This window comes from Lupinus angustifolius, chromosome LG16, assembly GCF_001865875.1.
Source record: "Lupinus angustifolius cultivar Tanjil chromosome LG16, LupAngTanjil_v1.0, whole genome shotgun sequence".
Taxonomy (NCBI): domain Eukaryota; kingdom Viridiplantae; phylum Streptophyta; class Magnoliopsida; order Fabales; family Fabaceae; genus Lupinus; species Lupinus angustifolius.
This window is the reverse complement of record NC_032024.1, coordinates 1876654-1890586: the sequence shown is the minus strand read 5'-3', so window position 1 is coordinate 1890586 and position 13933 is coordinate 1876654. Positions and strand designations below refer to the sequence as shown.

The 13933-nt window shown below is 33.4% G+C and overlaps 3 protein-coding genes across 4 annotated transcripts; 1 reads left to right on the top strand and 2 right to left on the bottom strand.

Annotated features, from left to right (window-relative positions):
* On the top strand, positions 1917-7302 carry LOC109329590 (boron transporter 1-like). 2 transcript variants are annotated; one of them, XM_019563280.1, is made up of 13 exons: positions 1917-2631; positions 2833-2915; positions 3100-3292; positions 3421-3559; positions 3713-3878; positions 4618-4784; positions 4912-5085; positions 5223-5318; positions 5524-5661; positions 5934-6253; positions 6356-6620; positions 6926-7145; positions 7282-7302. In XM_019563280.1, exons 1-13 carry the CDS (start codon positions 2528-2530, stop codon positions 7287-7289), a joined length of 2073 nt encoding a protein of 690 aa, XP_019418825.1. In that variant the 5' UTR covers positions 1917-2527; the 3' UTR covers positions 7290-7302. The 2 variants fall into 2 exon arrangements, with proteins under 2 accessions (XP_019418825.1, XP_019418827.1); XM_019563282.1 differs by lacking the exon at positions 7282-7302 and having other exon boundaries at positions 2528-2631; positions 6926-7242.
* Positions 8271-10230, bottom strand: LOC109329593. The gene is made up of 5 exons (XM_019563285.1): positions 10105-10230; positions 9884-9954; positions 9746-9790; positions 8874-8971; positions 8271-8657 (listed from the first exon to the last, which is right to left on the bottom strand). The coding sequence occupies exons 2-5, from the start codon at positions 9935-9937 to the stop codon at positions 8582-8584; spliced, it is 273 nt and encodes a 90-aa protein (XP_019418830.1). The 5' UTR covers positions 9938-9954; positions 10105-10230; the 3' UTR covers positions 8271-8581.
* On the bottom strand, positions 11379-13816 carry LOC109329591 (polygalacturonase At1g48100-like). The gene is made up of 6 exons (XM_019563283.1): positions 13185-13816; positions 12888-13055; positions 12756-12800; positions 12457-12664; positions 12261-12342; positions 11379-11939 (listed from the first exon to the last, which is right to left on the bottom strand). Exons 1-6 carry the CDS (start codon positions 13605-13607, stop codon positions 11435-11437), a joined length of 1431 nt encoding a protein of 476 aa, XP_019418828.1. The 5' UTR covers positions 13608-13816; the 3' UTR covers positions 11379-11434.

Genomic DNA, 13933 nt, shown 5'->3' with positions numbered 1-13933 from the left:
TATATATATATATATATATTATAGTGAGAATAGTTATCGGAAAGAACAATAAATTTGGGTTTTACAAATAATTATGAATGATTATAATTAAAAATTAGTTATTAGTCATATGATAGTTATATGCACGTATCTTTTAATCTTAAACGTTTAATTAAGATCAATAGTATATATTAAGTGTTCTCATTTTTTCACAATATTATGATGTGAGAAGCTCCCCTTGTATATATATACATATTAAAATGCAACTTTCCCTGTGTCTTTGCACTTTACTCAAGACACTTGTTGGACATTCTACATGGGTCACCACTATTGGATATATTTTCATATTCTATTATTCCATATTCTTTTACCTTCAAAAAGAGAATCCCTCGTGAAGAATGTTAATAAATTATCTGTACAACATTTCTTATTCTTTTATTCACCATAATAATGCATTCAAGTTCAAACAATTTTTTACATAAATAATTAAAAGGAATTTTAATGTAGATATGCCATTTGCCGCTTTAAGGCTAGAAGAATTTGAGATTTGTAATGGTGACATGCATTTCCTAAATAATTAAAAATATATAAAATACCATTTACTTTTTCTCTTATGATAAAGAGTTTAAATCTTGCAATATTAAGTACTACCCCTCCTTTAATACAATTTTCTTTTTTACAGGAAAGTTATTTATCACTTAAAATTAAAATAAAAAATAAAAGAATATCCAAGCTTTCTAAAGTGTTTGGAAGAACACCATGATCCAGAAATTAAGGAGTAATAAACAGACAAATATAAAGCTCAATATACTTTTTTCATTAAATTAAGGTTGTCATGATTACACCATTTCTAAGGATTTTTATTTATTGTCCCTTAAAAATTAAGAAAGCTAAAAAAGGAGACAAATTTATACAAATTATTCCTATTTTTTATTGAGAGAATATACAAACATATTAAATATTAAAATAGATCCAAAACATTATGCCTAACCCATGTGAATAAATACTCATAAATTTTTTGTTATCTAGGTACAATTAGATCCGTAATTGCATATGCTTTCACACTCACCACATCAATCTCAACAAAAAAAAACAGTGTACTATTTTGTTTTTTGGTGTGCAACATTATACCATTTCATTGATTGAAAAATATTATATTATGAATTTTTTGATATTTAAACTAATTCACCAATAATTGCTATAAACTATAATATCAAAATGGGATTACAAGAATAATGTTATCACAATAATAGAAGCCTTATGATCTTGTTCCTAAAAAAATTGTTAGAAACTAAATTTTGAGAATAAGATTTATGCACTACAAGAGATTTTGAGTTGTTATGATAACATTGATGATTACTCATATTTAATCATTATTAAATTTAGATATAAATAATACAAATATAAAAATGAATGATAAATAATATGCTAATTATATTTCTGTAATATAAGAGTACATAAATATTACATTCATTAAATTTTGAAGATTAGAAAAATGGGTTCACCTTCATCATTATCAGAACTTAAGTCAGTGACATTTTTAAATATTTGTATGCTATTGCATTGTTATATGATCACATTTTAAAGTTTTATAAATTTATTTGATGAAACTTAAATATTGAAATACATTTCACCATAAAAATAGTAATATAGATTTGGGAATGAGGTAGGATGTTTCATTCCAAGCCAGCTTGTCATTACAAATACTCTGCTATAATCATGTTGTGTCTTTATATGCTACATTTTATTTCACTTCATCAAAACTATAGGACAATTCTTCTAAAAATATGTATCATTTCATGTATTATTATATTTAATTTATATTTTACTTTTTTTGAACGATAAACGAGTGTTATATCGACAAACTTTGAGACAGTAGATATTTTCTCTGAAAAGATACTCACTCATACTTTCTCTTATTATCATCTTTCACTCACTTTTGTCTCTCCCTTCATTTTCAGTATTATTCAATATGATACATTGCATTTGTATCAAAAGTCACAACTTTTATTTCTTTTATTGTTAGCTTTTCTGGGCTTCTTTTCCTTCAAATCCTTTTCCTCACTTCCACTTTTTTTCTCCATTCATTTTTAGTACTACATTTCAATTTTCTACAAGTTTCTTTCTTTACTATAACTAAGGACCTTTCTTTGAACCCTTTTGAGTTCTTAGTTGACTCTCATTGTCCTCTTTGAACCTTTCTTTATGTCTTCACAGTGTGAAAGTTCCTATTTTTCTGCTTAATTATCCCACCCTTTTTCATTTTGATGATTTTGCTTTGTGTACTCTAAAAGGGTCTTAAAGCTTGGTCTTCAACTACTTGTAACAAAGTTGTCATTTTGGTTTTATAGATTAGAAGTAGAAGGGTTTTTTATTTGCATAAATTGTCTTATAAATCAAAATTATGTGTAATGGCTTGCTAGTTTTACCATAGATTTGTGTAGTTATAGCTCTTCTTAGCATCAGAACATGAATTAAGCATAGTTATATTTTTGCTACTTTTAGTTGTTGGTGAAGTTGAAGCATCATTAGTCCTTGTTAAGAAACTATGGAAGAGACATTTGTTCCATTTCGCGGAATAAAAAATGATGTTAAACAAAGATTGATGTATTACAAGCAAGATTGGATTGGTGGTATCACAGCAGGATTCAGGTACATCTTTCTTATGCTACAAAATACTCTTCTTCTTAGAATTGGGGTAGTAGATTTGATATCATACATATACACGCGATAATGAAGATCGAAAGATATTATGTTTCTTGTCATGGTATTCCTTTAAAATTACTACAATTTTAGGCAATGTTAATTTTTTATTTTGATTGGAATTTTAACTATTAAGCTTCTATTTTGTAGGATATTAGCCCCTACCACATATATATTTTTTGCATCAGCAATTCCAGTTATTTCATTCGGGGAACAATTGGAGAGAGATACAGGTACATTTACATAGCCTGATTTAAGCATTTGTACCAATTATGATCTTGTTACTCATACCATAAGTTTGTTGGATTCTATCCATGCATGGAATCTTGTTTATGATAAGAGAGATGATTAGATAAATGCTGAGATATTGATATATTATACCTCGAATTTGATGTTCCGTGTTTCAACAATTTTCAGATGGAGTACTCACTGCAGTTCAAACATTAGCATCTACGGCATTGTGTGGAATTTTACACTCCGTTATAGGAGGCCAGCCTTTGTTGATTCTTGGAGTAGCAGAACCAACTGTTATTATGTATACATTCATGTTCAACTTTGCTAAAAGTAGACCGGAGTTGGGTTCAAAGCTCTTTCTAGCGTGGTCCGGATGGTATATCACTATAGCTGCTCACTTCTGAATTTGAAATAATATAGTCTTCGACTTTTATGGCAAGTTACTATCGTAGGTTGCCTTGAAGACGAAACTTTTTGCCTCATGAATTTATATTGTTTGGGCAGGGTATGCATGTGGACAGCTATCTTGTTGTTCCTGCTGGCTATCTTAGGAGCTTGCTCCATCATCAACAGGTTCACTCGCCTAGTAGGGGAACTATTCGGCCTTCTTATTGCAATGCTCTTCATGCAAGAGGCTATTAAAGTATGATGCATCTTTTTTTGTTCTGCACAGTAATATTGACTTATGGATTATGGTTCTTGTATGAAATAATAATAGAAATAAGATAATTTATGTTTTAATCTTGAATGGTGATTAATTCAACTGATAAAAATACTCTCTAAATGGGTTTAACAGGGACTAGTTAATGAGTTTCATATACCCGAGAGAGCAGACCCAACATCAACCGAGTTTCAGTCTTCATGGAGATTCGGAAATGGCATGTTTGCTTTGATTCTATCCTTTGGCCTTCTACTTACAGCATTGAAAAGCCGAAAAGCAAGGTCTTGGCGATATGGTTCAGGTAAGGTTTGTGAAATTAATCATGTGTATTTGGATCATAAACAAGTGAGAAGGCATAAAATTTTATTTTCTTTATTGTCAATTTGTGGACGTTAACAAAAGTTGCAATAACACTAAGTTTTTCCATTAGGAAATGCATTCTTTATCGAAATAAGTATTCAACAAACTAATAACTTACTTGGAACCAAGCCGCCAACTACCGTCTTGATCCCTGCCCCGACTCCTTTCTTTTGCCCTTTCCCAGGTCTGTAAGGTCTCCAATGTGCCCCCTCCCCCAATAAAAAGGAAATGAGATCCATAAATGCTGGCCTTAGATAAGAAAGGCCACAATAGGAACAACATTGTTGAGGGGTCATGGATTGGATGAAGCATTTTATTGATCTGTAAACTGAACATTGCTTGAAGAACATTCCTAAAATTGTCTTTAAGGCTTTCAACTTATGCACTTCTGTCTTGATGGCATTTGTGTTGCTATTCTTGAAATTGATTTGGTATGATTTTGACTTCTCTTTAATGCATGAAAAAAATGCTATAACTGATAATATTTCAGCTTTATGAGTTTCTACAGACCCAATTAATTTACATTAGAATAGGACCAAGTGGAGGATAAACCTGATCAAGAAGGACTAAGGATGGTTATGAGGCTTTATAACTGAAAACATAACCATTTGACTCATCTTTTTACCAAGTTCCTTCATCAAGTTTCAACAATTCTTAGATTTATTTTGCCCTTATTACAGGATGGTTACGGGGCTTCATAGCAGATTATGGCGTCCCAGTGATGATTATATTATGGACTTCTTTTTCTTATATACCATCTGGAAGTATTCCAAAAGGAATTCCTAGGCGACTCTTCAGTCCAAATCCATGGTCTCCTGGTGCATATGAAAGCTGGACTGTCATAAAGGCATGACTACTTAATAAATCGAAATTATTTATTGTTAGGATATATGCCGATTAACGTTCTCTTTCATACTTTTTATTCTCAACACTTGCATGCAAAGTTCTTATGCAAAATTCAAAATCACTAACAGGACATGCTGGATGTGCCAATCCACTACATTTTCGGTGCATTTATTCCGGCGACAATGTTTGCCGTGCTCTATTATTTTGACCATAGTGTGGCATCTCAGCTTGCTCAGCAGAAAGAGTTCAATTTAAGAAAGCCACCTTCTTTCCATTATGATTTACTTCTTTTGGGATTCATGGTAAATAAACCTCCATGCTTTGTTTGATCCTTAGCCTTATGTGTAAAACCCTTCGGTTTCTTGCCTGTTGCAATTTGATTCATGAACTGAATGTGATCCTTAGTTTTGACATGTTCGCTGTGTTGAATGTATGACAGGTTATATTATGTGGTCTAATCGGAGTTCCTCCGTCAAATGGTGTCATTCCACAATCTCCAATGCACACCAAAAGTTTAGCTACATTAAAGCACCTGGTAGACATATTAGTTAAAATGCACCTTTCCTTTTTTCTTGTTAATGAAACTTCACTGTGATTGCCAATAAAAATTCATTAATAAAAATACTGATAGGCCTGCAATTTTAAAGAAGGAAGTGAAACAGAATATATAGCGATTATATATGCACTGAATTTTTTTGTCCTTATATGTTATTTGCTCATGATATTTGGGTGATTTGCAGTTACTTAGAAACCGGCTTGTTGCAACAGCTCGACGTTGTATGAAAAACCAAGCAAGCTTGGGACAAGTATATGGAAGCATGAAAGAAGCTTACTGGCAAATGCAAAGCCCTCTAGTTCACCAAGAATCTTCCTCTCAGGTATGTGGGATTCCGATTTTTATCACTTCCCTTATTCTTTCTCCCTTTCATCTATGACATGAAGTTGATTAAAACTATGCCATATTGGTTCATAAGTTCTGCTTTGTGTGCTGACAGTAACATACTCTATGATGGATGCAAAACAATCTTTCATATGTCGTTGTTTTCTTGGTTTAACAAACTGAACTTTACTCCGATATTGTCTCTAGTGGTTCAAACAGGAAGTAGCATACCATATTATTATTTAACCTTGACTAAAATTGCTTCGACAGGGACTAAACGAGTTGAAAGAGTCTACTATTCAATTGGCATCAAGCATGGGGACTATAAATGGTCCAGTTGATGAGTCAATATTTGATGTTGAGAAGGAAATTGATGACCTATTGCCTGTCGAGGTTAAAGAACAAAGAGTGAGCAACTTGCTCCAATCTTTGATGGTAGGAGGATGTGTAGCAGCAATGCCTTTCCTGAAAATGATTCCTACTTCTGTACTCTGGGGCTATTTCGCTTTCATGGCCATTGAAAACTTACCCGGCAACCAGTTCTGGGAACGGATTTTATTAATGTTCACAGCTCCAAGCAGAAGATACAAGTATTTTCTTAAACACCCTTTCCTTATTACTCCATAAAATTTATGAGTTGCATTCACTGACATGCTGCTGTTTATTTTCCTTTTCTTTTAAAATGATCCTAGAGTTCTGGAGGAGTGCCATGCAAGTTATGTGGAATCTGTACCTTTCAAGACAATTGCAGTCTTTACACTCTTCCAGACTGCATACTTGCTTGTTTGTTTTGGTATCACTTGGGTTCCAATTGCTGGGGTTCTATTCCCATTGATGATCATGCTTCTCGTTCCTGTAAGACAATACATTCTGCCGAAGTTTTTCAAAGGGGTACACCTTCAGGATTTAGATGCTGCAGAATATGAAGTACCTGCTTTACCATTCGATCTAGCTACGGTAGTCTCCAATACTACCCATACGACTCCACCTTCAGAATTTTGATAAAAAATCGATGAATACATGCATACTACCTATACGACTATACCTCTATGTCCCGGAATTGCATGAAAACAATAGTTTTCAAGTAGTTCATGCAATTCCATGACTTACTTCCTATGCAATTATTTAATGATTATTGTTGCTTAGGAATGTGCATGCAAAGTTTTCTTCTTCTTTCTTTTGGCATAACTAATCTGAGGTCAATCAACTCGATCCACAGCTTACTTAGGCTTCTGTTTTCCATGTCTGCTGTGTTTATGCAGGAGAGGAACTTGGGTAAGCCAGCTTCCTTTACAGATGGAGAGATTCTAGATGGAATGATTACAAGAAGCCGGGGCGAGGTTAGACATGTTTGCAGTCCAAAGGTGGTGAACTCCACTGAAACACCATTCACTGAGCTCACTATTCTTCAAAGTCCAAGGCTCCCGGATAAATTACACAGCCCCCGGCTAAGGCCAACGCAGAAGAAATCACAGCCGTCAAGCTGATGGGAGACATTTATCCTGGAGAGGCAAGGTCATCCAATTTGAGAAAAGGTGGTTGAACACTGATATTAATACACATGTATTTTTTAACATCGCATTGTTGACAAGGGCAATTGCTACAATATACATTATTTAGTGCTAGGAGGTTGTAACAAGAGTTCATTCTGGTTTTTTCCTTTTTTGTTGTTTCTAATTGTGAGATGAGAATGGTAAACGTCTATGATTTGTTAGTTTCATGCAATTGTAGAACCATTAACTTGTTACTTTATCAACTTTTTCTTGGACAAATGTCTCAATAAATCTGATATCATTCAAACGTGAATGGTGCTCTGAAAACAAACATTCATGTATAATACTACAGGGCACTGACTGAAAAATACAAGTTTAGAGAACTTGAATAAGTTATTAACCTAGTATGGCTTTGTTATCCTCCATTCTAAGGGTTGTGGTCAAGGAACACAAAAATGGATGTATTGAATTGAGAAGTGATATATCTATGCCACTAAAAGATTTATCACTTTCGCAATGCAATATCATTTTTGGTTCCTTAACCTTCAGCACCAGCTGCTCAGGATAACAAAATCCTGCCTGAAACTCGCCCTATAATTACGGCAGAAAACATTATTAGATGAATATGGCGTTGGTAGGGTTCCACTGCTTCCTTCGGATGGTGGCCTGAGGTGGTCCTATGATGAATAGCTTAAGGTAGGGTAGGGACTTGTATCGATAAGTTATTACATGGTCCGGATCAATGGGCTCAATCATATCCAGACCAATAATAGCATCATGAAGAACACTTCAGGTACTTGGCTAAGGGCTTTGTATGGAACACAGATTGCTTAAATTTTGGATGGAATGCTAGATGTTAGCCAACAATGGGTGCCTACCCTGTGAAAGCGATTATTTGTCTTATGCAGAAGCCTTGGTCACTGAGAATTACACACGATCTCTATGGAAGAAACAGGGTAGCAAATTACCCCACTCTATACCCTTCAAGTTGTGGGTACCTTCCTTTATGATCTGGATGGTTTTCTTTTATCCCTAGTAGTACTTATAAGGGCTTTGCCTTCCTGCTACCACAAAAGAAGAAAAAGAAAACATAGTAACATGGAACTTGGAAAGATGACAATGCCACAATCATAAACAATGTACCAATGTAAACAAGTATCATGTATCATACACAATGCTTTGATTACACTGCTATTACCTCCACAGATTTATTAGTTCTTCATTGTGAGACAACCGTACAAAAAAATAAATAAAGAAAATCACCCTCATGGGAAGGCCATGGTGCTGTTACATTATTTTTATTTATTTCAAAAGTTTAAAATAACCATCATAAAACACCTTGGAAGGTTTGTTCTACATGCTTGATCTGCCAAATGCCGTGGATGGATAAACGGAATCACTAGGAACAAAGCAAACTAAGCAGCTTTACGCCTTGCTAAATTTACGACCAGACTTCTGCTCTGTTTCATATAGTATGTGGTTGATAAGTCCCCTTGCAGCACTACAAAACCAGGAAAACAAAAGTATCATTTTGAGCTCAGAATCAACAAACCTATACCTATGTACTTCAAATAAATTTTCCATACACATGCATTTAACTTTGCACGAAGACATCAGAAGTGTGCAATTGCATCCGTTGAATGTAAAAGGAAACAGAAATGGGAAGATACTAGAAAGCTAGAAAATATGCACGATGCACACTAATGTACAAGCTTACTCATCCTTTAACTTCTGAATCTTCTCAGGATCTGACTCATGCATGTTCTTCTTAAACTGTTGTCTCACCATATCAACGAGAAGTGGTGTGTTATGTTGCTGCAACAGGAAAAACAAGTATACAGTATAATCAGTTTCACATATTTTAATTTTATCACACATACAGATTATATTTTGACTATGATACACTGATAGGCTCATTTGCTTTCGAGGGATACATATCCTTAACTGATACTATTGGATACTTCACTAATACATATCCACAAGGCAAGAAGTATCCAAGTCAATTTATAAAAAAATAAAAAAAATATGAATAATAGGATCATAATCTTTACTTTGTATTTAGTAATGTCAGATAAGTATGTTGTTAATTTGGAATATTGGAACAATGACCATAACTTTATTATGTTTTATGCATATTTTATATGTATATCCCATGTTTTTAAAAATATATTGGACACTTATCAAATCACATAATCGCATCGTATCTGCAGAACATAGGATTTTGAACATCATAAATATAATTATTCAGCAGAAGGAATGCACCTCTAGCTGTGGAAGGACATAACCCCTCTGAAGAAGCATACAATGATCTAATCAATGATCATAGATGAAAAGTGTAACATGCATACAAAAGACAGTTATTTAAGTAAAGAGTAATAATCATATATCCGCCTTACAAATCCTCCAATCCTAAGACTGGTTCATTTGGGAATAAATTACACATACAGCATAATAAACCATCCTTAGCAATAGAATTCACCATAACAAGAAACCCATTACTTCAAATGAATATTTCTCACATAAACTCTAATTCTGAACATAGGTAAGTAAGTTTGAAAATGTGAGAGAGAAATAGAGAGAATGACGTACCCTATGACCAATATATTTAGCTCTTCGTAGGCATTCCCGGTAAAGCTTCAAAAACAAAAATCCAAAAATTAAAAAAGAGATTTTTATTAACCCCAAAATCTCAATTATCAAATTTGAACATAGTAGTTAGTTTCTTACCCTAATGGCATTGTTAGCAAGCTCAGGAGGCAGTGCAGTTTGAAGGGATGGCATTTTCAAAATTTTGGATCCTGCGACCAAGAAACGACAAGATATATCCTTGAGCTTCACAACAGAGACAATTTATCAAACATTTTCAGGGCATAAATGGAACTGAGTATAGCATAAAAATTAAACAAAACCCATTACAAGAAGAAGGATTTGGGATGATGGGTACATGCCTGATTCAAAATCTGATGTTTACGAATCAAAATCAAAGTCAGCTTTTTTGTTGAATCCGCGGCCGCAAGACGGTGAGTGAGAGTGACCAGAACAGAGCAAAGGAAACGAGGAAAAGAAGGACAATAACACAATCAGCGTTTTAGCAAACGACGCCGTTTTGATTGCACTAAAAGGACACAATTACACTTAGATTAACTTCAAAAATAATAAATAATAAAGTGTCATGTGAATGAGTACATATTGTAAGAATTAAAAAATATATTTCTCACACTTATAAATATATTTTTATTAGTTAATATTTTTTCCAGGGTATTACTCACCTTACACGTAAGGAACTAACCTATTTTTTGGTGTATAACTATTCTTTTCAACAAGTATATTATTCAGAGAAATCAAATAATTAACAATTTAATATACTTGGAACTCTAGTGGAATCTTATTACCAGTTGGTTAATATTTTCATTTTCTATTAGAAGTTCATACCTCAAAGTTGGAAGCATATTTTTATCTTGTATCACTTTATGTATTACCAGTCCTAATTAGTTAGGAAAATATTATATCACTAAATTTTTAATTTAATTTTTTTCCCACAAAACAAGTGGCACCCACACCACTCCTTAAGTTGAAATCAATGTTTTTACCTCTTTTTTCTTTTATTTCGTCCTTCCCTCTTAACAATTTCTTAATTGACAAATTTAAAACATAGAAAATTATTAATTATATAAAAACTTTTTCAAAGTAAGATATATGCACACACATTTCTATCAACTTTTATTAACATTATTAAGAATTTAGCCGCTATAACTATGATAAACCATGTTGGTATTTAATCTTTAGAATCCAAAACTTAAAACAAAGTGGGCTAATTTCATTTTCTTTTCTTGTATGCCCATTTAACAATTTTGGTTTGAATTTAATTTTTGAAGTTTGTCAATATAAACTATAAAGTGCAATTCACATGAGATACATTCCAAATTATTATTAGACATTTCTTTCATATTTATAAACTCATTCCGTTCCACAAACATAATAAATTGTACTACTATCTTTATGAGAATAGTCCAATATTTTATATGTAATATATGTCTTATTATCTTTTTATAATACAAGTCCTATGCTCAATGATTCCTTCTACTTCATTACTAAACTTTACAATCACTTCAAATGAAACCTGAACTGGTATTTGAAACCATTCATATGATAATATAAATGTTAAGCAATTACAATATAGGTCCCAAAAAATAGACTAATCCTATATATCATAACTATTCATGAGACACCATAGGAATAATGTCTAATATACATATACATATGTGAAGTAACATGTTATTAACTGCATTCATATGAAGAAAGTTCTCCAAGTGTATCAGGTAAACCTTCACTTAAGCAATCAAGTGGAGGTATAGTAACAGTTTCTTGAGTTCCATAAGCATTCCAACAAAAAGGGTCATCTAATAATTCTCCTTCATATGGCCAAAGTTCAACCTCAGAGATTGTTATGTTTGTGCATGCAACAGTGTCACTACAAGCAAAGTGTATTGGAGGAGTTCTAACATCATAAGTACCCTTTATGTTCCTAAATGACACATCATTTACATGTACTCCTGATGTTTGGTTAGTACATTCCTTAGATAAACAATAGTATTGGTCTATAATGATGCAGTTCCTAACATTTTCCATTTGTATGTTCTCAAATTTCAACCCTGTTACTGACCCTGTACCTCCTTGCCATGTCTTGATTCTTAGTCCATTGTCTGATTCTCTTATGTTTGTGTCGCGGACCGTTAAGTTTGAGACACATGCTTGTGAATTGTGCACTCCTAAGCTTCCAATGCTGTGTGTACAATTCACAATAATATGCTTTTAGTGATGCATGCTGAACTTAGCATTATAGAAATTAACTTAGATGGTGGAAAAAATGTACAAGTTGTTGTGATATTAATGATTGGAAACTTTAACTGTTCCAACTGTTAAAGTGTGTGACTACCCCTCCCAACAAGGAGGGGTGCCACTCCTAGGAATCGAACCCTTGACCTTTTGGTCATTCTAGGGATCTAGCTGGACCTTACACCACTAGACCAACGCCTTGTGTTTGGATCATACTAATCATGAATTAATATTACCAACTTTGGTTAAGAGAGACTTAGTAATGTACCTAATCCCATGGCTAGGAGCACAAGTCACACCCTTTATGTCCACATCTGAGCACCCAGGTCCAATGGAAATGCAATCATCACCTGTTCATTAATCATGTTCAGTTCTCCTAAACTATTCACCTTACATATATAACAACTATAGAACTAATCAAAATGTCACATTGAGACATTAACAAAATAAACTTTAGTCTTTACCATTGCTTATCATAGTGTTATATATCCCTACACCCTTTGTATTTCCAAGGTGGATTCCATCAGTATTAGGACTGAGCTTAGGAGAATAAAGTGATAACTCTTCTATTAGTACTCCTTTGCAACCATCAAATTTTACATGGAACTGAGGACTGTTCTGAATTCTAAGCCCTCTAAGAACCAGATTAGAGCTCATGAAGAATCTTATCATCTATAAACCAAAAGAGAAACAATTCTAAGACAGTTAAAAGGAAAAAACAACAACAATAGAGTACTTGTTTAATACTGAATAGTTCACTCACTGTTGGGCTATCACATGGTCCTGAAACAGTTTTTCCATTGGGAGCCTGAAATACCATTTATTTACAACATTAATGAGGTGAAAGTTAATAATGGTGACAATGTTATTAGTGACTATAGATGAAATGAAGTACCCTGTGAGGTTTACAAGGGAGATTCCACCATTGTTCTCCATTGCCTTCTATTGTTCCATTTCCATTAAGAGTCATTTGATCCAGTTTATAAAACACAAGCCATTGGTTTTGGCTATCTTTTTCAGGCCAAGAATCTGGTCCATTTGGTGGCATGAGAGTACCATCTACCTGTGTACATTTGAACCATGTAAGTAACCAATATATACATATCTTATGAAATACTAAGGACTTATCTAATGATAACATAATCTTTGAAGGAATGAATTGAGTGTTAGGAAATTCAACAAACATTCTTACTTGAAATACTAATCCTGGCTTGCATGGACCTGAAAAGATAGTTGAAGTGATCATAAAACAGTAGTTTTGAGGAGCTAGAATAACAGCATTATCCACAGCACAAGCTGCATTCCATGCTGCTTTGAATGCAGCTGTGTCATCAGATGAACAATTACCAACTGCTCCAAAGGATGTTACATCAAAAACACAGTTTGAAGAAGAATCACCAGGATCATTTGGATATGGATCAGATGGAACAGTAGGAGGATTTGAAGGGAGTGAAGAAGGGTCCTTTGGGTTATAGGGATTACCAAGAGATTCAGAAGATGTGGAAATTTTGTTATGAATCTTGTGAGAATGGTATCTTCCTTCCACATTGTCCATATTGTGAATAAAAAGTATCACAGAAATCCATAGTATAAAAAATACATGAGTCAGACACATTATGTATAAATCAACAAACAATGTTGTTGTAGTTCAAATTGTTCCTCCGATGATATCTGTAGATAGTGAAAAAACTTAGGCTTCAGAAATATTTTTGATGAAGATAAATAGAGGAGATTAAAGTAGGAGAAGGAGAATGATTATGGTTTAATATTTAGAAGGATTCAAAGCAATTTGGTCTAGTAAAGGATTAAATTCTATAGCACAAGGTTGATACGTGTAAATTCCTGATTGATTAAAACGTACGTGTTACTTTCTTTCTTTTCCCATGATGCAATTATATAAAGAGAAAAAAGAATGTATGCACCGATAATGTATGAATTCTA

What these genes read in the sequence shown, in the direction of transcription:
- LOC109329593 (XM_019563285.1), bottom strand. Translation starts at nt 9,937, where the DNA reads ATGCCATCCCTTCAAACTGCACTGCCTCCTGAGCTTGCTAACAATGCC. An exon ending in TTGCTAACAATGCCATTAGG is followed by an intron (nt 9,791 to 9,883) that starts GTAAGAAACTAA and finishes TTGTTTTTGAAG; the next exon opens with CTTTACCGGGAATGCCTACG. An exon ending in ATTCAGAAGTTAAAGGATGA is followed by an intron (nt 8,658 to 8,873) that starts GTAAGCTTGTAC and finishes CTGGTTTTGTAG; the next exon opens with TGCTGCAAGGGGACTTATCA.
- LOC109329591 (XM_019563283.1), bottom strand. Translation starts at nt 13,607, where the DNA reads ATGTGTCTGACTCATGTATTTTTTATACTATGGATTTCTGTGATACTT. An exon ending in AGCCAGGATTAGTATTTCAA is followed by an intron (nt 13,056 to 13,184) that starts GTAAGAATGTTT and finishes AAATGTACACAG; the next exon opens with GTAGATGGTACTCTCATGCC. An exon ending in GACCATGTGATAGCCCAACA is followed by an intron (nt 12,665 to 12,755) that starts GTGAGTGAACTA and finishes TTTGGTTTATAG; the next exon opens with ATGATAAGATTCTTCATGAG.
- LOC109329590 (XM_019563280.1), top strand. Translation starts at nt 2,528, where the DNA reads ATGGAAGAGACATTTGTTCCATTTCGCGGAATAAAAAATGATGTTAAA. An exon ending in GTCTTGGCGATATGGTTCAG is followed by an intron (nt 3,879 to 4,617) that starts GTAAGGTTTGTG and finishes CCCTTATTACAG; the next exon opens with GATGGTTACGGGGCTTCATA. An exon ending in GCTCCAAGCAGAAGATACAA is followed by an intron (nt 6,254 to 6,355) that starts GTATTTTCTTAA and finishes AAATGATCCTAG; the next exon opens with AGTTCTGGAGGAGTGCCATG.